At 35.6% G+C, this 26,935-nt stretch overlaps 1 protein-coding gene across 2 annotated transcripts in view; it reads left to right on the plus strand.

The window, feature by feature from the left end:
- LOC138691124 (nucleolar pre-ribosomal-associated protein 1) overlaps window positions 1–26,935 on the plus strand; it is a 101,875-nt gene that overhangs the window by 9,789 nt on the left and 65,151 nt on the right. Inside the window, exons 3-6 of one of the 2 annotated variants that reach the window (XM_069812857.1) lie at window positions 2,783–2,928; window positions 3,322–3,516; window positions 17,951–18,189; window positions 22,935–23,105. In XM_069812857.1, the coding sequence (XP_069668958.1) occupies window positions 2,783–2,928; window positions 3,322–3,516; window positions 17,951–18,189; window positions 22,935–23,105 (751 nt within the window). Of the gene's footprint in view, window positions 1–2,782; window positions 2,929–3,321; window positions 3,517–17,950; window positions 18,190–22,934; window positions 23,106–26,935 lie in introns of those variants that run through there. The other variant, XM_069812858.1, reaches the window with a different exon arrangement.

Genomic DNA, 26,935 nt, shown 5'->3' on the forward strand with positions numbered 1-26,935 from the left:
GACACGTGGAAACTTCTGATCTAGGAAAGCAAGATCTCTACTTTCTTTGTTGAGTGTCTTATGCCACATTTGATGTGAGGTGGCGAAAGTAGAACTTTTTTAGGACAAACCGTTGTGTGAACCTGGTGCAGCACACACGAGGTACGAAAAGTTTGTTCTGATCATAAATTTTTACGCCAAAGTGGGCAATGATACTTGTACATTTTCCTCCAAAAGGAGTGATTTTAAACTTTCGATCTGGCATGGTCACTTTACCACAAATATAGTTGTTTTCTAATGCCAAGCATTTGACAATAAAGTCGTTTGACTTCTTCCACTCCAATATTTTTCAAAGATATTATCATGGTCAGCCACTGAAGCACAGATTTTGAGGTGTTCCGAATCCATTTCTTGGTTTGAGTTGCACAATGGGCAGTTAGGGGACTGATATATTCCAATTCTATGCAGGTGTTTGGCCAAACAATCATGGCCTGTTGCCAATCTAAATGCAGCTACAGACGATTTTCGTGTAAATCGGGAATTAACTGTGGATTATGATGCAGAGAGTTCCATTTTTTCCCTTGAGATTGTGTTATCGAGTGATATTAATTGAGAGAGCATTTTAATTATTTCTGCTATTTGAGATGAAGGTGTGTGTCTAGAGACTATTGATAGAATAGCTGCTTTGGAGTCTAACAATATAACTGCATTCTTAAATTTATTGATGTGGCATAGAAGATTCCTGAGACTTTCACTTATTGCAACGATTTCTCCCAAAACTTGTTGTTCCATATCCAAGAGATCTATAAAGTGAGAAGAGACAGCACATAACACCTGCACCAGCACCTTGTTCTCTGGAGATCAAGGATCTGTCGGTGTATAAATGAAGCCAGTTTTGTGGTGTGGTCCTCCAGACATTCTGGGGGTTGTGTGTGAATGAAGTAGCCACCATAACGTTAAAATATGGTGTTCACTTAAATCGGCTACAACTTGCCATTTTCACTCCAATATGAAATGAGTACCACAAATATAGTAAAATCAGTCTTATCACTGAGAAAGCTCGAGCCAGACTAGATGGGGCTGCAAGAAAGAAGGTGATTTTACCACCCCCCCCCCTCTCTCCTGCTGAGTTGACATTATACAGAGTTGCAAGCTATGGCCCGTGTCTCAAGTGTGATTTTCAAGGTCTGACACAGGAATGAAATTTCTCGAAAAGGTCCTTTCTGTCACATTAACTGTATGTACTATATCATACATTTAATGTACATCTTATGTGAATATGTCTGTTTAGTATCAGTAAACATCATATTTTCTTACTTGTTGTATGCTTTATTTCTGTAAATGCAGACTAACTAAAAACTTAGCAGTAAAAAAACCTGACCTGATTGAGCAAAATGAATTATATTTTTGAGTTCAGCATGCATGGAATATAAAAAACTCAGTTATAAAATCCTTTAATCTCAGAAGAAAAGGTTGTTTGAAATGCAGACCAATGTAATTAATATAGTGTTTTCTCCATTATAAATATCACAGAATCTCCTGGAGTTCAAATTGTAATCCTTTTGGTGAGAAGTTTTCAGATGACAGTTTATATCATGTTATTTTAGATTAGATATAGCTAACAAGAGAACTGCTAATGAGCTGATATCGAAACCTCCCCTCAAACAGCACACACCTATTCAACAGCAGGTAAACAAATGTAAATAATTAGTTGCTCATAATAACTTTGAGGATGAGAAAGCTTAATTTGAATGTTACATTAAGAAATAATAGCGCATACTTGGAGAGATTGATCCTTGATCTCCAGAGAACAAGGTGCCGGTGTAGGTGTTACGTGCTGTCTCTTCTCACTTTATAGATCTCTTGGATATGGAACAACAAGTTTTGATGGAGAAATCATTGCAATAAGTGAAAGTCTCAGGAATCTTCTATGCTACATCAATAAATTTAAGAATGCAGTTATATTGTCAGACTCCAAAGCAGTTATTCTATCAATAGTCTCTAAACACGCACCTTCATCTCAAACAGCAGAAATAACTAAAATGTTCTCTCAATTAATGTCACTCAATAAAAGAATTGTATTCTAATGGATACCATCCCATTGTGGAATCCTGGGAAACGAGAATGCGGATGCTTTAGTAAAGAAGGAATCTACATACTTAGACTTCAACAAACAAAATTTGATAACACAATCTCAACGAAAAAATGGAACTCTCTGGATCATAATCCACAGTTAATTCCCGATTTACCAGGAAAATCATCTGTAGCTGCATTTAGATTGGCAACAGGCCATGATTGTTTGGCCAAACACCTACATAGAATTGGAATATATCAGTCCCCTAACTGCCCATTGTGCAACTCAAACCAAGAAATGGATTCGGAACACCTCAAAATCTGTGCTTCAGTGGCTGACCATGATAATATTTTTGAAAAATATTGGAGTGCAAGAGGTCAAATGACTTTATTTTTAAACGCCTGGTATTAGAAAACAACAAAACAACTAGGAGAGATTAGTTGAACTGTCATTCTCGTGAAAACACACCCAGTCACAAAATAAACTCGTGAACTCAGAGTGCTTCATCAGTAGGAGCACAGCTGAGCGAGCGCTATCTGCTAAAAGCCAAGCAAGGGCTCTGAATTTTTAGATGATCTTTCATTAAACCTTTAATTTCGGAACCTTAGTATGAGCAGCTAATTCTTTGCATTTATCTGTATAACAGTGTGCGCAATTTGAGGGGTAGTTCTGACAGCATTCTAACAGTTCCCTTGCAAGAAGTAATCTTACTATTGTGTTCTGTTTCAGCACTCTAACAAGTGCTCAGCAATACAAACCTGACACAGAAGAAGCATGTAAACAACTGCTGACTTACCACTTTTCAACCATACATGACATGCTCTCTTTGAAGAGTACTTCTAAGCACAGACAAATAGTACTGAAGTTGCTAGCAGGTGAGTGCATTTGATGCTTGTTTCAGTTATTCAACTTTTCCTTTCTCATTTTATTGTATGCAAGATTTCATATACACATGCACTCTCTCTCTCTCTCTCTCTCTCTCTCTCTCTCATCCAGTGTATATCATAGTGTGATTATTTTCTTCCTGTAGTCAACTCCTTAATTTTGTATATCAGGTGCTTGTCTGATATTTTTAGTTTACTTTAATGTATTTCATTTTCCAGAAATGTAGTGAAAATATTTAAGAAAATTTGTACATTTGCTTGTCTAGTAATAGAATTACTTTTTGGTTTGTTAATATAAAAAAAATAACTAAACAGAAAGTCTATCATTGCAGTTATATTTATGTATGTACCTGTATAATCAGAAATAAAAATAATTGTGTTTAGCGGTTGTGACGCTCAGTCCCCAGCTGGCCCGGATGATCTTGAACCATGTGAAGATTGGGCCTCATTTATGGTCTACATTAACAAAACACACGAAACCAGTAGACAAGAGTGTTCGCACTAGCTTCATACATTTCCTGATGGCTTTTCTTTTTGATGGCTGTACGTCAGTAATTAGACACTTGCTCGAGATTAAAGGTAAGTTCGAATTTAGACCATTCTCTACAAAGGGTGTATCAGACCAAATGTACATAGGTACTATCCTAGATCATATATACCCAGATTGCTCGGCGTTATAGGTTTTGATGGTAACAACTTTTGTCAGGTAGAATTGGAATATATCAGTCCCCTAACTGTCCATTGTGCAACTCAAACCAAGAAATGGATTTGGAACACCTCAAAATCTGTGCTTCAGTGGCTGGTCATGATAATATCTTTGAAAAATATTGGAGTACAAGAGGTCAAATGACTTTATTGTCAAACGCCTGGCATTAGAAAACAACAACAACTTTTGTCAGGTTTACTATGCTGCCATCTAGTTGTTACATAAGGAGTCACGTCATAACTCCCATTTGAATTGCATTAGTGACTGTACTGCCATCTCGTGTTCGTTTACTGCAGATGAGTGATGATCCTGGCGGTTGTTCTCTTCAAAGTGCAATTGATTTTAACATAGGAATGAGCAATCTGTATGTGATCTGGGGTACTATCTAATGCTCTTGATTTGACAATCGAGTTATTTTCTCTCTTGCTTCCCAGTATTTAGATGTAAGACTTTTATTTTGTTTATGTGCTTCACATTGTGTTAAATGATTAATTAATTAATTTATTTATTTATTTATTTACTTATTTATTTATTTATTTCATCAATCTTTGTTCACTTCGTGGCGGATTAGATGTGTTCCTCCTGTTCTTAATCCGCCATCACTCTCTATACAAACATTACAAGAACTACTACATATTGAACCTATAAGTATCCTCTGTGCACTCTAATAATAATAATAATAATAATAATAATAATAATCTAATAATAAACTAATAATAAGTATAGCTCTTGTATTTAAAACCCTTACTTTAGCTTTTTCACTTCTATACTCAATCTCTTAAAAGTTATTCTGTTAACTTCATTGACTACTTTTCGTAGTTTCCTATCATGTCCGACTACTCATCATTTATAATTCCATATCCATTAGAGCTTTGACTTTCTCTTCCCATTTAATTTTAACTCTAAAAAGAAATTCTCCTAATTTATGCAGACTGCTGGCGTTAAGGGGACCATTCATTTTTTATAAGCTACTATAGCGTTTATTTGTAGAAATTTTTTATCCACCAAACCGTTTCTCAAATCATTTGTTGCCTGTCACTTTAACGCAATATGCATTGCGTCTTCCGCTAGTCCACACAAAGGACATTTATCCTTCTCTACATTCCCTCTCTTATTCTTGAGCCTCCAGATACCTAATCTCCACCATGCCATTCCTGTTCTCTCTTCCCTTGAATTTAGTCTAATATATTCTTCTTGTTCCCAAAACTGCTTCACCTCCCTATAGTATTTCAGTGATCCTAGGTCTTTAATGTTACTAAAAATATCTTGTCTCGAAATTTCGTTTGCCCTCTCATTTACTATTCTTCCAATAGTTTTCGTGTTTATAGACCCTAGTTCTCTCCATAGCCGATTTAGATCTAATCTGTTTATTTCTCGTTCCAGCTCTTTCAGCCAATTCGATTTCCAATTAGCGGCTTCCGTACAAAAGATACATGTTTTCATAATTACTGAATCACTCCTAAACAGAATATTACCTAAATATTTGATTTTTCTTTCTAGAATAATTCCCAGACTCGAATTGATTCCCATCTCTAGTAACGCTGCTAGGTTAGAAGCATTCTCCGGTATTCCTAGAAATTTGTTACACATTTTGGCTCTTACTTTATCGATGTTTCTGCTGGATAACCTATTATCCCAGATCTCAATATTATATAATATTTTTCATTCAACTAGTGCATTATAGATGTTGAGAAATAGTGTTAAATGATTCATATTCATTTCTTCTCCTTCAGAACACCATACAGAATTTGGAGTAGACACTCATGAGGCAACTAAGCCAAGAGATAATGGATCTTCTAACATTTCTTTACAATATTTCATGCGCAAATGAACACCAATTCAAAATAAAAACTAAATGTGAAATAGGCACTTACTGTAATGTAATGAAAAAGTAAGACATAATGATTGGCTAAAGCAGGATGTCAAAACGCCTGCACTGCATGCTCTAAAGAGCCCGCATAACATTTCCTTAAGTGCGATAATTCTACTTTATCTTGCTAAGGAATGAACCTTGTTGGATTTGTATTGCTTGTAGTATGAGCACGTAATACAGGCACTTTGACATCTCTGGGCTAAAGCAATCTGCATCATTTTCTCTTTGCTACAACCCATCTACATAGATTACAATAACATCAGATATATCTTATGCCTGTGTCATATTTGGCGAATGGTTGGCACATCACATATTACATGAATTAGTAACTATTTTACATCATTGTGAATAAATAGCCACAAATAAAAGTTTGCTTCTCTGTATTCTGGAACATTTTACCTATGACTTGATGGGTTTTATTCCATTTTGCTTTGAGGATCCCAATATAGTTCTGCAGTGTTGTTGTTTCGATGAAGAATGTAATTTAATCCTTGGGAGGATAGAAGGTGCTTTTCGATCCACGTTGTTTGCATATGATGAATGTTTTAGACTGGTAGATCTTCATATGCGTGAGATGAACAGCAAGGCAATCATATCCTGTCTTCAATCTGAATGTAGCTATTGCCTCATTTCTTGGTTATTCTTATTCAAGTTCCATAGTTTTTCGATGTCTTCCCACTTTTTTTCTTTTGACCGTTTGAATGTTTCTTTCCTATTGACTTCTAAGGTCTCTTTAGAAGTGAGTCTCTTGAAAGAGTTTAGAGAAAGTGGTTTTTTACGTATAGTTTTTTTCTGTGCCTTTCTTGGCTAATTTGTCAGCATTCTTATTTCCTTCCACTCCTACATGGGCTGGAATCTATTGGAAAATTGTTGTTGTTGTTGTTTTCTAATGCCAGGCGTTTCACAATAAAGTCATTTGATCTCTTGCACTCCAATATTTTTCAAAGATATTATCATGACCAGCCAATGAAGCACAGATTTTGAGGTGTTCCGAATCCATTTCTTGGTTTGAGTTGCACAATGGGCAGTTAGGGGACTGATATATTCCAATACTATGCAGGTGTTTAGCCAAACAATCATGGCCTGTTGCCAATCTAAATGCAGCTACAGACGATTTTCGTGGTAAATCGGGAATTAACTGTGGATTTTGATGCAGAGAGTTCCATTTTTTCCCTTGGGATTGTGTTATCAAATTTTGTTTGTTGAAGTCTAAGTATGTAGATTTAATAAATCTCTTCACAGAGTAATACATAGATTTAGTAACAGGTCTGTACATAGCAATGCTGCCCTTCTTTGCTAAAGCATCCGCATTCTCGTTTCCCAGGATTCCACAATGTGATGGTATCCATTGGAATACAATTCTTTTATTGAGTGATATTAATTGAGAGAGCATTTTAGTTATTTCTGCTGTTTGAGATGAAGGTGTGTGTTTAGAGACTATTGATAGAATAGCTGCTTTGGAGTCTGACAATATAACTGCATTCCTAAATTTATTGATGTGGCATAGAAGATTCCTGAGACATTCACTTATTGCAATGATTTCACCATCAAAACTTGTTGTTCCATATCCAAGTGATCTAGGGTGATACCCCCAGTAATGGACATGTAACCAGTAATGGACAGGTTGACTTTTATTTTGTAATAATAAGAGTACCATGTGAAATTTTGCATTGGTTGTCCATCTAGTGATAGGCGATATTACTACAAAGAAGTACAAGTTACGAAACGTACCACCAGAGGTCAGGTATTTCCATAAACTACAGTACATGTTGTTGCTGCATGAAGCATCTCTTTGTTTGAGGCAAGAGTAAGGAAATTTGTTAAGGTGTGTACACGAAGAATCTGTTTCATATGCAAGACATCTTTTACTAATAATTGTAAGTGTTTTGAATTTTATTTAAATTAAGGGTTGAAAGACAGTGTTAAAGTTGTATTTATGCATAATTAATATCACACATGTGTTTTAGAACACATGTTCATTACTGGTTTAAAATTGTTCATGTTTTCCAATAATGGACATGGTATGTCCATTACTGGATTTTATTAAATGTTTTTCAAGTGGCTAGATATTGAAACTCTATAGTATACTTATGATGTCAACAGAATGATACAGCAAAATAAGCATAAAATCCAGTAGTGGACAGGGGGTGTCCATTATAGGCATTACGAATGTCCATTATTGGATAGGAATACATATAGGTATTGCAATTAGACATTTTATATTTTAGATACTGTCTGCATTTTATAAGAAATGGCTGATGCAGGAAGGAGACCCTTCTTTAAATATAAAGAAGAGGACATGGAGAAGGCAATTGAGGCTGTGAAGAAGAAGGAAATGTCTTTCGCTGGTGCCAGTAAAGCTTTCAGTGTGCCTCGTGTGACACTCATGCGAAAGGTGAAAGAAGGTAAGAGTGCCAAGAGAAAAATGGGCCCACCAACTGTACTAAGTGAAAGAGAAGAAAGTCGATTGGTGCAGTGGATAGGTGATATTGGAAAGCTTGGCTTCCCTCTTATTAAAGAAGATCTTCTGTGTACAGTGAAAAGAATAATGGACAATACACAAAGAATTAATCCCTTTAAGGATGGGAAACCGGGCAAGAAATGGTTTGATGCATTTCTTAATCGTCATGCAGAACTGAAAGAACGAGTTGCAGAACAACTTACAGCTAGCAGGGCCTGTGTAACTGAAAAACAGATCAGAAGTTGGTTTGCGGAGGTGAAATCATTTTTCCTAGAGAACAGTTTTCATGATGTACTTTTAGATCCAACGCGCATATTTAATGCTGATGAATCTGCATTCAATCTGTGTCCAAAGTCAGGAAAAGTGTTGAGCATAAAAGGCGAGAAAAATGTCTATGAAGTGATTAGTGGCTCGGGAAAAGAATCATTAACAGTTTTAATTACAGTTCGAGCGGATGGTTTAATGGTGCATCCATTCATTCTGTATCCGTATATTCGTATTCCAGCTGATGTGATTAAGAGTGTGCCTGACAACTGGGCTATTGGGAAAAATGAGTCAGGATGGATGACAAGTGAGACTTTCTATGAATATATTTGTAATGTATTCCAACCCTGGCTTGTGAAGAAGAAGGTGAAACTGCCTGTTGTTCTCTTTATGGATGGACATAAATCCCATCTCAGTATGCACTTAAGTGAATTTTGCTCTCAGAAGCAAATCATCTTGATTGCTTTGTACCCAAATACAACGCACATTCTGCAACCATGTGACGTTAGTGTTTTTAGACCAATGAAAGTTTCATGGAAAAATGTCGTCCATAAATGGAGAGCTGAGCACTCATATGAGGCAGTGACAAAACAAAACTTCGCACAGTTATTCAGCAGTGTAACATCATCAGTCAAACCAGAAACTATTCAGAATGGTTTTAGAATTAGTGGGCTATTTCCTTTTGATGCTGATAGTGTGAATTACAGCAAATGTGCTCCAAGTGAGATTCTGACACACGCAATAGTTCCAGCATTCCAAAATGTTGAACCACAACAAAAAAATGATGTGAAAGTTATCCAAGGGCACCTTACTTACTTAGAATCTTTGATTGCACCAGAAAAACTATCACATTTCAATGCTTGCTTTAATGAATCTAGAGAATGGAATGGTGAAGAATGTGCAAAAGATTTATATAATATCTGGAGTAGTATAAAAAATGAAGCTCATTCACTAGATTCAAACAATTCACAATCAGCACCAGTGACATTCCCTGCGAATCAGTCAGCATCGGTGACATTCCCTGTGAATCAGTCAGTATCAGTGACGTCCCCTGAAGAACCATCAGTATCAGGTCATTTACTTCAGACCAGAAATGAAACAACACCTAGCAAAACAGGATTGGATGATGATGAGGAAAGTACATCTAGTGTCGGCAGTCCTTTTAAGAGAGCACTATTCTGGCCTGAAAAGCGAGAAAAGACAAAAAATAAGAGGAAAACTGAAAAAATACCATCGGTGATCACATCAAATGAATGGAAGAAATACTGCATGAAGAAGGAAAAGGATAAAACTGAGAAGGAGCTGGAAAAGAAAAAGAACCGCCTTATCCGTGAAGCAAAGAAGAAAGAAAAAGAGAACCAACAACATGAGAAGAAGAACAAATCCAAACTATCTCAGAAAAGACAAAAAACCCGGGTCATATATTCAGAAACTGAAACCGAGACTGAAGAGTGCTATGACAATCTCTGTGATGATACTAGTGATAATATAGTATTCACTGACTCTGATGATGACACTGTCCCTAATTATGACACGTCAATAGCAAAAGGCAAAATTGATATTCAAGCAGAAATGTATTATGCAGTCCATTATGATGACCATTTGCCTTCAGTAGGACGTGTTATTTCAATTCAGGAGAATTTGTGTCGGATGAAATTTCTAAAACAAATAATGGAAAATACCTACAACTGGCCTTCTAAAGATGATATTCAAGATGTTAATGTGTCATTCATTTTGCATGGCCCAATTAAATTAATGGGTAATGGGCCTTTCACAATTGATCAGAATCAATTGTTAAAAATTCGTGCAGCAAGTAGGTTGTTTAAATTAAACAGAAAATGAACTTGGTTTGGTTTAATATGGTACCCATTTCCTTAAGCACTTATATAACAGGAATATGATTATCTTGTGCATTATTTTTGACATTTCTTATAATCTGAATTTAGATTTCTTTCTAATGTAAAAATAATCTGTAGTGTTGATATCCAAGGGTATTCTATTATTATACTTCGATTAAAAATGTCCTATCATTCTTGTTTGTTTTAAGTGTTCCTTTTGATGTTAAAGGTAAAAAATAAATACATATTTTTGTAAATGTCCATTACTGGTTTTCGGTATGTCCATTACTGGAAATGGAGAGTTATTGGCCTGTCCATTTCTGGTACTGAAACTCATCATTAAAAAAATAATTATTATTTTAAAATTATTGGGAATATAAGTTATTCATTTTGGGGAAATATTATAGGGATGTGTGCAAACTTAAACACATGGAAATGTTACCTGAAAAATGTATTAATGATGAATAATAATCAACTGAAGAAAATCCGACCTTAGCATGTCCATTACTGGGGGTATCACGCATTCCTAAATTTATTGATGTGGCATAGAAGATTCCTGAGACATTCACTTATTGCAATGATTTCACCATCAAAACTTGTTGTTCCATATCCAAGTGATCTATAAAGTGAGAAGAGACAGCACGTAACACCTGCACCGGCACTGCATGCTCTAAAGAGCCCGCATAACATTTCCTTAAGTGCGATAATTCTACTTTATCTTGCTAAGGAATGAACCTTGTTGGATTTGTATTGCTTGTAGTATGAGCACGTAATACAGGCACTTTGACATCTCTGGGCTAAAGCAATCTGCATCATTTTCTCTTTGCTACAACCCATCTACATAGATTACAATAACATCAGATATATCTTATGCCTGTGTCATATTTGGCGAATGGTTGGCACATCACATATTACATGAATTAGTAACTATTTTACATCATTGTGAATAAATAGCCACAAATAAAAGTTTGCTTCTCTGTATTCTGGAACATTTTACCTATGACTTGATGGGTTTTATTCCATTTTGCTTTGAGGATCCCAATATAGTTCTGCAGTGTTGTTGTTTCGATGAAGAATGTAATTTAATCCTTGGGAGGATAGAAGGTGCTTTTCGATCCACGTTGTTTGCATATGATGAATGTTTTAGACTGGTAGATCTTCATATGCGTGAGATGAACAGCAAGGCAATCATATCCTGTCTTCAATCTGAATGTAGCTATTGCCTCATTTCTTGGTTATTCTTATTCAAGTTCCATAGTTTTTCGATGTCTTCCCACTTTTTTTCTTTTGACCGTTTGAATGTTTCTTTCCTATTGACTTCTAAGGTCTCTTTAGAAGTGAGTCTCTTGAAAGAGTTTAGAGAAAGTGGTTTTTTACGTATAGTTTTTTTCTGTGCCTTTCTTGGCTAATTTGTCAGCATTCTTATTTCCTTCCACTCCTACATGGGCTGGAATCTATTGGAAAATTGTTGTTGTTGTTGTTTTCTAATGCCAGGCGTTTCACAATAAAGTCATTTGATCTCTTGCACTCCAATATTTTTCAAAGATATTATCATGACCAGCCAATGAAGCACAGATTTTGAGGTGTTCCGAATCCATTTCTTGGTTTGAGTTGCACAATGGGCAGTTAGGGGACTGATATATTCCAATACTATGCAGGTGTTTAGCCAAACAATCATGGCCTGTTGCCAATCTAAATGCAGCTACAGACGATTTTCGTGGTAAATCGGGAATTAACTGTGGATTTTGATGCAGAGAGTTCCATTTTTTCCCTTGGGATTGTGTTATCAAATTTTGTTTGTTGAAGTCTAAGTATGTAGATTTAATAAATCTCTTCACAGAGTAATACATAGATTTAGTAACAGGTCTGTACATAGCAATGCTGCCCTTCTTTGCTAAAGCATCCGCATTCTCGTTTCCCAGGATTCCACAATGTGATGGTATCCATTGGAATACAATTCTTTTATTGAGTGATATTAATTGAGAGAGCATTTTAGTTATTTCTGCTGTTTGAGATGAAGGTGTGTGTTTAGAGACTATTGATAGAATAGCTGCTTTGGAGTCTGACAATATAACTGCATTCCTAAATTTATTGATGTGGCATAGAAGATTCCTGAGACATTCACTTATTGCAATGATTTCACCATCAAAACTTGTTGTTCCATATCCAAGTGATCTATAAAGTGAGAAGAGACAGCACGTAACACCTGCACCGGCACCTTGTTCTCTGAAGATCAAGGATCTGTTGGTGTATAAATGAAGCCAGTTTTGTGGAGGGTACCTAATATTAATTGTCTCTAAAGACAATTGTTTCAGTATTTCAGTGTTTACTTCTGATTTCAGTATTTCTTCTGTTAAATTTAGATTATATTCTATATTTAATAGAGTTAAAGGGTTTGGTTTAATTTGTAAGTTTTCTTTTAAATTCGGGATATTGGTTTACTGTTTTAATTCTTGAACAATGGATATGAAACTTTTTGAGTTTTCAATCTACAGAGAGGACTGTATGAATGCCAATTGTTTCCTGGTAATCTGATAAGTTTTTCATATTGAATCAGTGCTTTTTCTTCTATTGTCATTTTGATACTGTTAATATTAGTGAGGAATCTCATAGACTCTATTGGAGTTTTGATTCCACCAGTAATAATAAGTCTGAGAGCTTGATTTTGAACATATTCTATGTCGTTTATGAAAGGTGAAGTAATTAAAATTTCTCCGCAGTATGTCAGTACTGGCTGTATAAACATTTTGTATGTAGTGTTCAGAGTTTTCCTAGAGCATCCCCATTTCTTTCCTGCTAGTCTTTTTAGAAGGGAGAATCTTTTACGAGCTTTTTCAGAAATGTATTTCAAATGGTTGCTCCATGTTAACTTACTATCGAAAATAACTCCAAGATATTTGGATTCATAAGTCCTAGGAAGGTGTTGGCCATTGTATTGGATATTGAATTCTCTTTCTTTTTTACCAAGTGAAAATATTTGGTAGTTACTTTTGCTTAAATTGAGTGTCATCAAATTTGATGTATTCCATTCATGTAGTTGATTTAGAGCTTTAAGAGCAGAATTTTGAATTTTGTCTCTATGTCTGTAAGATCCGGAAGTCCACAAAACTATATCATCTGCAAATAGTGCTGTTTTCATGATCTATTGGAAAGTAATCATCGTCTTAAGAGCTAATAGTTGCTTATGAAGTTATTTGATGTTCTGGATTCTAACCAAGGGAGGTTTGCATTTGAGGAAACAGCAACGTATTTTGGAACATATGCTGTTTATTTTAGCTAATGTTCGGTAACAACAACAACAATAATAATAATAATAATAATAATAATAGAACAAGAGAATAACTTGAATTATTTAGCCTGCAGTGTGAGACATGAAAGAGACTTGGATGTAAACAAAAAATGCGATAAATAAATTCCAACACTTCTGTGAAATGATGAAAAACACATTAATAGAAAAATACCAGAAAGAAACAATGTCGGTATTGTATAATGTGGTAGCTGTGCCGATTCTAATTTATGGTTCAAAATGCTGGACATCTAACAAAAGGGCAGGAGAGAAGACTGGATGTGTCAGAGATGAAATTTTTAAGATCAGTAGCGGATTACAGACTGATGGACCACAAACAAAACGAAGCTATTAGGGAGGAACTATGAATAACAGGAATAAACGAACTAATTAAAATATAACGACAGAAATGGTTTGAACTCATACAAAGAATGACAATATAACAATATTTCCGAAACAGATATTGAACTACAAACCAAAGATTAAAAGAAGACAAGAATTCCTCTTAAAAGTGTGGAGTGATCAACACTTTGACTAATCTCGTATTCTGAACAATAATTGAAGCCTAATTCATAAAGAAATTGGTGAATAATAATAATGATAATAATAATAATAATAATAATAATAATAATCAATCTTCTTAATGTATCCAGCTGTTTGCTGACAACATGAAGTCCACTATAGTCCACTGTAGTCTATTCAGTTGTTGTTTTTCACGAGAAATGAGGAGTATTTTGATCGATGTTCATTATAGATGCCTGTTGCTAGTAGCCAGAGTTGGGGTCTAGTCAATATATATTGCAGGGCTGTGTCTTTTGCAACTGGTATTGATGATTTTAATTTACTTCTTTTGTGGTTTATGGATGGACAGTATAGAAGAATGTGTTCCAGATCTTCATCATGATTATTACACCACAGACAAGTAGGATTATCAGAAATGTGAAATCGGTGTAGGTACAATAGAGTGACAATGTGACCTGTTCTGGCTCTTGTTAAAAATGTTTGAACATGTCTGGGCAAGTTTTTGTACATTTCCAGGTCATTTGGTTTCTTTTGTACGGACTGTAAAATTTTTCCTTTGTCAGAAGAGAGCCAGTTGTTGATCCGTAGGTTTGTAAAATGAGACTTTACTGAAGCAAAAGCACTGGATAGAGATATCACTTGAAGAGGTCTTGGTTGCAAATATGTTGCCGTTTTGCAATATTAACAACTTTCTCGTTTCCAGGTATCCATTGAAATGTTATTTCCTTTTGGAGTTCTTTTAGTTTACTTAGTTGTTTCTAAATTGGAATAATTCTATGTGGATATAGGTTTGGTACATATTTAATTATATTAAATATAGCCCCCTTGGAGTTGGTAAGTATGCTAATAGATTTTTCAGAAATTTGAGTAACACACTGAAGAGCAGCATCAATAGCTAGCAATTCAGTGTCAAGACTAGAGGAGGATGAACATGGTATGAAATAATTTTCTTGATATTTTGGAATATAATACCCTGCTCCTGATGTCCCATTGTTAGGATTTAGAGATCCATCTGTATAAATCTGAAGGTGATCCTTATATGTACTGCAGAGTAGTTAATAACAACAATAATAATTTGAGTACATTTTAATGAAGTTATTATGAAACAAAATGCACAGTGCCATGTTATCTGTTGTAATGAATTGGCTGGAGTGAATGGTTACTTGAAGAAACTCGTATGATCTGGACCATTACAGTTTTCTTGTATGAAGTGCACATTACATATACAAAATGTTCAATGTTGTCTATACACTACACAAGATTATGTTGGATAAACATTGAATTGAAATATTACACCACCACATTCAATGAAGGTAAATACACATATAGTAACATAGTTTATTGGCTTGTGACTTGGGCCACTTGGCTTGTTCCCGCTCCTCTCAGTATATTCTTTCTGTCAGATTTTATCTCTCTCTGAGTCGAGGTCTCCAACTTTCTTCATCTTCATGATCTGTAATTCATAAATTTTTTGCTGAGCACATTTAAGACATTCTGTTAATATTGTAACTTTTATTCCAACAACAATAATGTGACTTTTATTTCAACAACAACCATACTCCTGTCAACAATGGGTATTCCATTCAACACAGCAACACAGTATTCGTTACTGCACTCCACAGAACGGCAATGACTATTCACGTGGATTATTGAGAAGAACAACAATGTACTGCTAATCTCAACTAATGTTCACAAAGCACTATGTACAAAACAAAACTGTCAGTTCTCAGTTCACAGTTTGTTCGCTTTGGCTAGTTCTTCTAGCTCACTCAGTCAAGTTCACTGTACATCGAACCCCAAATCTTCCAGATAACAGTTCACTGCACTTCGAACCGAAGACTTTCAGATACAGTTCACTGCACGTCGAACCCAAGACTTCCGGACGCGTTGTCTTTGCCTGGACGTTGCCACAGTTACTCAAGTTCACTGCACCTCGAACTCAGATCCACTGGATACGTCTCTGCTAACTAGCTCTCTCACAGCTGACAAAACTGACTAAACTTTTTATTTTTTTTATTTTAGTAGGTTTTTTACGATGCTTTATCAACAGCTTAGATTATTTAGCATCTGAATGAGATGAAGGTGATAATGCCAGTGAAATGAGTCCAGGGTCCAGCACCGAAAGTTACCCAGCATTTGCTCATATTGGGTTGAGGGAAAACCCGGAAAAAACCTCAACCAGGTAACTTGCCCCGACCGGGAATCGAACCCGGGCCACGTGGTTTCGCGGCTAGACGCACTAACCGTTACTCCACAGGTGTGGACCTGACTAAACTGACACACTTGAAAGCTGCTCGCGCTTTATTTATTTAATCACATGTTCTCGATCATTCTGTGTTTCTCTTACGTCCCTCCCCTCCCCTTCACTCTCTCTCCCTTGCCGCGCCGCTCTTCAACATCTGCCGAACGCGCGCATAGACTCCCGAGGCAATGGTTGCCACAATATGCTATGTCAGTTTTTTCCTACTGTCTTATTTTCAGTATCAAGTCGAGAATTCCTACCTCACATCTGATAACTTCTGTACGTTTTTGATCTTGTAGAGGTACTCCTACCATAGACCTCAGAAAACGCATCTCTCCTGATTCAATTATTTGTCTGTCTTGTTTTGTTAGCATCCATGTCTCAGTGGCATAGGAACCGGCACTGTCTTATAAAACTTCAAATTCATTTCGTTCATTGTCTTATTTTTTCAGACATCTTGTAATTGCACGTGGGTGAAATTCTGAAATGGGCAAATGTGAATAACAAAACTGGAAAAAATATATTATATTAAATTGTGTACTTTTTTCTCACATTGGTTACATTTGCTACTATTATTGAAGATTCTGGTATCAGTTGCGCTTAAAAAAATTTTTATGTGAGATTTTTCTAATTTAAAAAAAAACCAAGGGATTGTTGTTACCTTTCCCTTACAGCCCATTGTTTAAGGTATCTTCTAAACTTCTGTACTTCAGATTTCACTTGTCTTCGAACATTTCTTTTTTCACGATCAGTCATATCTGCTATTTTCTTTCTTTTTTTTATATATTCTTTGCCATAGTCCCTTTTTTTCTGCAACTCCTCTTCAGTCATATTTGCCCTCTGCTTATGTATCCTCTCCCATTCATATTTCCTACTTCCATCATCAGACTTTTTTTCTTTCTTATAAACAATCACATGAAATAATATTCGAAGTTACTTTATCCACCAGTATTTAATAATTGTATGTTAAATGAAACCTTGGTCCCACAATAAAGGGACCGACATTACAGGGACCGTTGTTACAAATTAGTTTAATTTCCGCAATAGTTCTGACAAAATAAATCGTTAAAAATATCATGGAGGTTAGATTTTTTAGTCGACAAACATTGTAACGTTTTGCATATACTACGAAAGTTTAATATATACAAATTATATTTAATGCCACCTGGGACCGGTGTTACCGATAGAAAACATAACATTCAGTCATCAGTGATGATTTTTGTATTTTTTCAATAAAATAAATTACGACAATGGACGAAAAGTTTTTTAACTGGCGCCATGTTGACCTCTCATCACTACCAACCATTAAAATTTACCACATGAAGCAAAATTGTCTTTTGTGTAGCTCTTTTATTTCAAGGGACTGGCATTATGAAATTTTTGGGGACAAACTTTATGTTAAAGTTCAGTTCAGAATTAAACAATTCCTGTCTTTCATAATTATTTTAACTATTTATTTTTATAATCTTGGCCGAGGAAATAAAATCAAATCGAAACATTCTGAGAAAAACTTAGTAAAACAGAGTGAAATGTAGTTGGGGACATAGGGACCGTAGTTACATTTTTAATTATAAATTTTAAAATTAATCCTTTTATGCTTTGTTTCCAACTAAAACATGTGAGAGTTAGTTAATTAAACGCAAAAGTAATCAGTTAACATTTTCAAGAAACTCCTTAAATCAGTCAGGACGTACATTTACCCAGTTCAGAATATTCACTTACGTATCAGTTGATATCTCTGAAATTCCGTTTTCAACTACTTTTATAAATAAAAAAATATATAAAATAATACATTATGACATGTGTGTTATTCTTGAATAGGTTTTCTCACAAGCATAATTCCTGGATTGCTGTATGATAATTCTCAAACAGTGCATCTTGTACTAACAACAATGTGTGACAACATACTGATGAATATGGCAATTTCCAAGACAAGTAAGTTGCACACATTCAGTACACCAGTAGTGAAGTCTCTCTTTGCGCTTTATGATTGGAAAGGACCTTTGAAGTGGAAACCTACAATAAAAGGCCAAGATGTTGAGGCGAAAGATATTGTAGAGGTAAGAGTATACATTAATTTTCTTTAGTTGAGTATTTATTACTTGAAATAAAATGATCCAAACATACATCAATTAATATTTAGCAGGAAACTTCTTACAAAAGTGGAGGACTGGGGTTTGAATCTGGATATTCTGTGAAATTTGTATTTGACAAAGTAACTATAAGACATTTCCCTCCCCCCCTCTCCCAAATACTTTTAATTTTCAAGTCATTTTAATTTTATCATTGTTACGTATTTAATATATTCTATTTTATTCACTCTGCTAAACTTATCACTACTATATCACACTTTGAAAGCATTCATAAACGAAAACATGGTTCATAGTAGTGACACTTGGCCACACGTGTTTGCGAACTTCAAGTTCATAGAGGAATATATAAATTGAATTACTATACTCAAATTTGCAATATTTTCATTGTAAGAAAAAATATATAACTTTTTTAAAGACTGTACACAAGTAAAAAATGGAATGTTGAAAAGGGGATCAAGTTGAGATGAAAAATGGTCGGAGGAATAAGTGTATTATTTCATTGTTAGTAGAGGTGTGAAATCATAGCATTAATTATAGCAAAAATATTTGTAAAATAGCATTTTATAGACTTAATTATTGAAGAAATTGCTTCATTTTCTATATACACTTTTAACACTTATATATCACTGATTAAATTTCCAACTTCTTTACCGTGTTAATATTTAGGATTTATCTTGCTTGACTAGTTTCGAAGTCTTGTGCTTCATTGTCCAAAGCCTAGTGGAGATCCCGCGCTATCTTCTGGTTTCCTGTTGTGGTGGGGTGTGTTCATTATTGTGGTGAAAAGCGTGTGTGTTTTGAAATTGAGTTGAATGTTCAGGATGTGATGCAGGTGTGTTTTAGTATGTTTATAAATTTCATATTGTTCTAGGGTGTCAAGTTTCTGATTTTTTGGCTGGATGTGTAGTATTTTCATGCCGTTGTCTACGTTACTGTAACTGTGGTTGGAGTTTGTGATGTGTTCTGCATAGGTTGAATTGTTGTGTAGTTTGATTATGGCTGTGATGTGTTCTTTGTAACGTGTTTGAAATGATCTTCCAGTTTGTCCAATGTAGAAGTTGAAATGATCTTCCAGCCTGTCCAATGTAGAAGTCATTGCAATTTTTTCATGATAGTTTGTAAACTCCTGTTAAGTTGTATTTATTTGTGTGTCTTGTCTATGTGTCAAGATGTTTTTGTAGTGAGTTCTGTGTTCTGTATGCTATGTTGTATTTTAGTTTCTTGAATGATGATGCAATTTGTATGTGTTCTCGTTTTCATATGTTAGTGTCATAGGCGGAGTTATGGGGAGGGGGGAGATGGGGGGCACTGCCCCCCCCAAACTTGTCTGACCTTTATTTTTCTATTAACATTAGAAAATATTGAATTCAAAAGATTTTCCTTGCTTTTGTTTATGATTAAGTTTCTGTGCTCAAATTGACGAATAAATGTCTTCAGATCATGTGTCTGGACTATAATATTTATTTTAAATTTCTGAATGTATAAAAATTTGTATACCTCATTTGAGGAATGGAAGCACTGTAATGTTTCTTGTGTAACAGCCTGTACTCATGTGTTAGAAGTCTGCAGATGTTCAGGCCACCACTGGGAGAAATATGAATAACATACTGCAGAATAATGCAGAAAAAAGAAAAGTGAGCCTGGTACAACATGTAAATTTAAGGACGTGAGATTAAGTAAAATAATTAGAATTTACTTTTCATATATCTTCAGGAGGGTAAGCTTCAGATAAAAAAGTTTCTGTTAGCATTGTTACGTAATGTTATTGCTGTATGCATGTGTTTGTGTACGAGAGAGAAAAATAGGTAGATTTTTTAAGTTATGTCCTATTGTAATTTGTAGTAGACCTACAGTTCAAGTCCTATAGAACTAGGTCCGAAACATTGTGGATATGGATGTAATACTGTAAGAAATATGTCCCCGAAAATACCTTTATTAAATGATCATACTCTGATATACTGTACCACGGTCAAGTTATAATGGAGGGAGGAGGTAATTGATGTCCCCCATAACCTTGTTATATCGGGATTCTATGGTTTTGCATTGCCACCCCCCCAAGGAAACTGTTCTCTCTCTGCCTATGGTTAGTGTGATGTATTTGTTTCTTTCCTGTGTTTGCATGGTGTTTTCTTGTTTGCGTTTAGTCTTTCTTATGATGTTGTCTATTATGTTGGGGTTGTATCTATTTTACTGTGCTATGTATTTGATAGTGTGTATTTCTTCGTTATAGTCTTATTGGCTCATAGGAATGTTGATGAGTCTGTGTATCATGGATCGGAATGCTGCGTGTTTGTATTGTGTGGGGTGAATGGAGGTGTTGTGTATGTGTTACCGCAGTAGTGGGTTTTGTGTATATTTAAACATATTTTTGTTGTCTGTTTTTTTTATGGTGATGTCTAAGAAATTTATGGATTTGTTGTTTTCTGTTTCTAGTGTGTAGTGTAGTTTCGGGTGTATTTTGTTTGTGTGTTTGTGTAGGTTTTTCAATCTGTCTTTTGTTTCCTTTGTGTAGTATTAGTATTCCTTCTACATATCTGTGTCAGTATATGATGTTGTCTGTATGTTTACTCTTGTCTTCGTCTCCAGCATCCTAGTCGAAATTTACATAAACAACATAGAACAGAAACACATTCTAAACAAAGACAAGAGCAAACACGCAAACATCATCATATACTGGCACAGATACGTAGACTACATACTAATACTGTACAAAGGAAACAAAAGACAGATTGAAAACCTACACAAACACATAAACAAAATACGCCCAAAACTACACTACACACTAGAAAATAACAAATCCATAAATTTCTTAGACATCACAATAATAAATACAGACAACAAAGACATCCATGTTGAATCTTTCGTACACTACTTTTAACACTTGAATATAAATAATTGATTAAATGTCAGTCTTACTCGTGTTAATTGTGTAAGCATGTGCGGCTTACAGCTGTTTCGGTGCTTCTTCACACCATCCTCAGAGCCTACTAGATCTCGGCGTCATCTCGAACTTCGCTGCCTGTTGTGTGGGTGCGTTCGATTGTTGAAAAGTGTTGAAATGTGGTGTCAAATAGTGTGTGTGTTCTGAAATTGATCTGTGTGTTGAGAATTTGATTAGGGTGTGTTTTAGTGTGTCTGTATATTTCATGTTGTTCTAGTGTATTGAGTTTTTGGTTTTTGGGTTGTATGTGTAGGATTTCCATGTCTGTATTTATGTTATTGTATGTGTGGTTGGCATTAGTTATGTGTTCGACATATGTAGATGTATTGTGTCCTCCGGTTATTGCTTTAATGTGTTCTTTGTATCGAGTTTGGAATGATCTGCCTGTCTGTCCAATGTAGAAACTGTCGCAACTATTGCATGTGAGTTTGTATACGCCTGTGTGGTTGTATTTATTTGTTTGTGTTGTTTGATGTCTTTGTAGTGTGTTTTCTGTTCTGTATGCTATGTTGTATTTCTGTTTTCTGAATGAGGATGCGATCTTGTGTGTGTTTTTGTTTTCGTATGTTAGTGTGATGTATTTCTTGTGTTCTTGTGTTTGTGTTGTGTTTTGTGTGCTTTTGTGTTTGTTGAGTTTTTGTTTTGTCTTCCTTATGATGTTGTCTATTATGTTTGGGTTGTAACCATTTTCTTGTGCTATGTATTTGATTGTGTTCACTTCTTCATTGTAGTGTTGTTGGCTCATGGGTATGTTGAGTAATCTGTGTATCATTGTCCTCAATGCAGCATGTTTGTGTTGTGTGGGGTGATTAGATGTGTTGTGTATGTGTGTGGTGGTTGGTTTTCTGTATATTTTGAAGGTGTGTTTGTTGTCAACTTTTGTTATGGTGATGTCTAGGAAATTTATGGATTTATTGTTACACAATTAACACGAGTAAGATCGCCATTTAATCAATTACTTATCAACAAAGACATGTTCAAAATTTACAGGAAACCTACCACCATGGTAACACACATACACAGTACCTCCAATTACTCCACACAACACAAACATGCAGCATTCTGATTCATGATATGCAGACTCATCAAATTCCTATGAACCAACAAGACTATCAAATACATAGCACAGGAAAATGGATACAACCCCAACATAATAGACAACATCATAAGAAAGACTAAACGCAAACAAGAAAATGCCACACAAACACAGAAAAGAAACAAATACATCACAATAACATATGAAAACAAGAACACATACATAATTGCATCGTCATTCAAGAAATTAAAATACAACATTGCATATAGAACACAGAACAAACTACAAAAACATCTTAACACACAGATAAGACACACAAATAAATACAACTTAACAGGAGTTTACAAACTATCATACAATAATTGCAATGACTTCTACATTGGACAGACTGGAAGATCAATTCAAATATGTTACAAAGAACACATCATAGCCATAACCAAACTACACAACAATTCAACCTATGCAGAACACATCACAGACTCCAACCATAGTTACAGTAACGTAGACAACGACATGAAAATACTATACATCCAGCCAAAAAACCAGAAACTTGACACCCTAGAACAATATGAAATTTATAAACATACTAAAACACACCTGCATCACATCCTGAACACTCAACTCAATTGTTTACTGGTTATACTGTGCACTATAAATGTGTTTGGATAGTGTTTTGTACTGCAAAAATCAAACGTATGTATCCCAGTCCATAATTTTATGTATATATTTTTTTAGGATGAAGATGTTGATGTTGAAACAGAAGAGGACAAACAGATCGTAACAGATGCTGTCCATAATTTTCTTCAAGTTCTGTGTACATCTCATAAATTTGGAATTATTTTTCACGATAAAAGTATTGGAACATCAGGCAAAAAGCATAATGAATTGTTGCAGTCAGTACTCATGGTAACTTATATTTTATTTTAAACAATATTTAATAGAACTTCTGATAATTCCATATATAGTATATACAGTAGTTGGTTCCATTATCTTCAGATATAGGCAACTAAGAACTTTTTGTAATTCTGATAGACTGACAGTGTAGAGCAGCATTTCTCAAACTATGGTCCGCGGACCACTTGTGGTCCTCGAGTTCTGCCCTTGTGGTCCTTCAAAAAAGACAGAAAAAAATAAAATTCAAACGAATTGTGTATCACATTTTAGTTGAAAATCTCAGAGTTTGGAAGTGATACATGGCAATCGCCTTTCACTTTTTCTCCTTGTACTAATATTTTATGAAATTTCTTACCCTACCCATCTACCCACTTCCCACTCTACTCTCAGCAACAAAAGCGGGATTTAAAGCACTATGAACTATGAACGTGGCATTTTTCGCCATCTTTTTCTCTGCTTATCTGGCGCCGAGCCTGTAACCCAGCTAGGGACCACCCAATTCATAACAGAGGACCAAAGTACCGAACCTTTTCATGTATTGATGACTTTCTTGATAGTTTTGCCGACACCAGTCTGAACATTGAAATACACACGTACTGTATGTCATACACCAATAATAGAACGTGTCAAATTGCATCTTTACTTGTTGAAAATCGGGCATGTTTTTGCATTAAGTTTTTTTATTTTTATTTTTTTCCAGATGACGATGTAAGAAATTTTAGACTCCGCCTATTTTAAAATCCGACAGGTTTACTTTTTACACTTGCGTGTTTTGTCTCTAAGTGCCGTTTCAATTTCGCAGGTTTCATACACTCGTTTGAAAGCACTTCGTAACAAACAATGCTCCGAGTTTTGGTTCATTCTCATTGCCACACCAAGTAAATCCAAGTTCCAAATAACTCTTGTCATATTTACGAAAATATTTTTTCTTTGAATAGCTACCACTAGGATTAGATATTTCTTCAATGGCACTATAATTAATATATTTCTTCACACACAGCTTCGGAACTATTAGCACTGCCTAAATGAAGCGTATCATCATGTTCCTTTCTTTTCAAAGATCCGAATCGAAGCCAGTTTTCCATTATTTATAATGTGCACTATTTAACAGTGATATGGACAACTACTAGCATGTACCACATAAGAAGGATTTTAAACAACTAACTGCTAACAGGCAAGCGATGAATCAACAATGCACAGAATTTGTTATAAGTTACTTGTGATTGGCTACAAAAAAATATAATTAGAAAAGTATTATAATTAATTAATTCTATTTTAAAATATAAGAATACTGTTATTAAAATATACTACAAAAATGATCAAATTGTCTTTCGAAGGGAACAAGAGTAAGGTGGTCCGCAAAACTGTTCTGACTTAAAAAAGTGGTCCCCACTTCAAAAAAGTTTGAGAAACGCTGGTGTAGAGAATTCCATTTGTTTAGTATGGAGTACCTTTAAAGAGGAATTCATTATCCTGATGAAAAGGAGATGGTGGGCGGAACTTAGTGTAATATAGAACTTGCATCTTTGTTTCCCTCATGGAAAAAATTGTACTTTGGATATTGTCATCTGAAAAAGCCATTCCACTCGTCCAGTTTAAAACCTTTAATTCTTCAGATTTTAAATCACTAGGTTCAACTTCATTTTGAAGTTAGTGTGTTCTTAAAGAACTTTTAATATGATATCTTTGGTGGTTGTTTACCATATTTGTTATTCAGTCCAAAGCTATGATTTCAAAGGATTTTTAAGAGTGTTAAAATTTTTAGCGTAATTTTCTTGAAAAAGATAATAAACCCAGTGTCACATGTTTAAATTTATAGCATGTAAAACTCTGTTCTTGAGTGAGAGGATTCCAAGCAAAATTTAGCAGCTACTTTTCGCCTTTGTCAAAATTAAATTCTGTTAGCCATATTTCTTTTTCTTCATCTTTCATTGATTCATTCAGTCATTGGGTACAAAATTTCACTTTACTGGTGTCCCTACCTGAGACTGGAATATTTAACACAACCAGATTATTGAAGTCCAGAAAATTTATAGAGGACAGCTGAATCTAGATGCACTGGAAACCATTGAGTTCTAAGGATGGCCTTGTTTGAAAAAGAAGTAAAGTCAGAGAATCCCAAGTCTTAGATTTATGGTACCTGTAAATAAAGGACTCACTTCTTGAATGAGTGTGTTCTAGACGAAATATACTAGGTTTTTATGCTGCTAATAATAATCTTCATCTGCTATCCTATGATGACAATGAATTTCACTGTTAAGGTGGAAATTGAATTCTTGACATTGTGAGATTAGCTGAGCCTAATTGTTGATATCTGGTGGTGTTAGAAATAAACAAATACTAGCATTATTAAGTGTTCGCGTAGGCTTCCGCAGCTGGTGTACATGGTCTCTGGATAACTTCGGGGCTTATACCGCGTTGTCTTGGTGTTGGTGGCTGACGTTTCGACCACTGTGTTGTGGTCATCTTCAGAGCTGAGCAAATTGGATAAAGAAATAGCTATAGCCTTACACTCAACAGATTCAGGCCATGCCATCGAATTCGACAGTATCAAGATAATAGATAAAGAAGACAACTTATACAGAAGACTGGTCAAAAAAGCCATCCACATCAAACTACACCCCAACTACATTAACAATGACGATGGGTTACAACTCAGCAACTCATGGGGAAGTCTATTCCAAGATCATTCTTAGGAACGAGAAACCAGGTCTCCACATGTACGCGGCGCCCCTTCATCCGGACATCGGGCACAGAATCAAGGTCACTCTTTCGGACCTTATGAGAACCAGTCTTTAATATAAATACTTCCTTCCATACAGACCTCAATCGGATTGGACAATGAAGAACCAATCAAATGCCAGAAGGAGAACCTACGACCTATCACCGAAAGTCCTCCCCCCATTGAGACTCCTCTATATATATATATATATATATATATACAAGCTCGCACACTATTCTTTATCCAATTTGCTCAGCTCTGAAGATGACCACAACACAACAGTCGAAACATCAGCCACGAAGACTAAGACAACGCGGTATAAGCCCCGAAGTTTATCCAGAGACCACTAGCACTATTAGTTTCGTTCCTTAATATTACATTTCCTGCATAAACAAACACTTCTGTTTGTGAAAAGTGCAACATCCAGAAAGAATGGCCCAAACGACTCCAAACTCAGGAGATGTGTAGAACAGTGTACCACCAATAATTGATGTCGGTGCAGAGCTTCCAAACGAAGTGCAGGTATGCCTCGTCGATGTGGAAGGGCGCAATATCAGCACGTGAGTTCGAACGGGGCACAATAGTTGGTCTCCAGGAAGCAGGTTTGTCATACCGTGACATTTCGGCTCGTACAGGGCATGCTGCTACGACAGTGATGCATGTGTGGATCCAGTGGATAGAAGAGGGTCATACGCAGAGACGAGCGGGTACTGGACCACATAATGTGACCACAGTACGGGATGACTGGCTTGTTCACATGGCTGTGACAGACCATACAGCTTCATCCACAGTGTTGAGTCGACATTGGAATACTGCAATGGGTGTGGACCTGTCTGCATCAATGGTTCGTCACCATCTTTTGAGGGCTGGACTAATGGCTCGCATGCTGTTTCATCGGCTTCCATTGTCCAGAAACCACCAACACCTCAGACTGCAATGGGCACGTGAACGTTGTCACTGGTGTGCTGAGTGGCAAAATGTAGTACAGTGAAACCTCTCATTTACGGAGATCGAAGGGACGTAACAATTTGTCCGCATCTGGGAGGTGTCCTTTATTGGGAGGGAGGCTCCTCAATCTAACCGTAAATTTATAATATTCATTATGTATCCCTCCATGCTT

This window comes from Periplaneta americana, chromosome 16 (assembly GCF_040183065.1).
Source record: "Periplaneta americana isolate PAMFEO1 chromosome 16, P.americana_PAMFEO1_priV1, whole genome shotgun sequence".
NCBI classification, from domain to species: Eukaryota; Metazoa; Arthropoda; class Insecta; order Blattodea; family Blattidae; genus Periplaneta; species Periplaneta americana.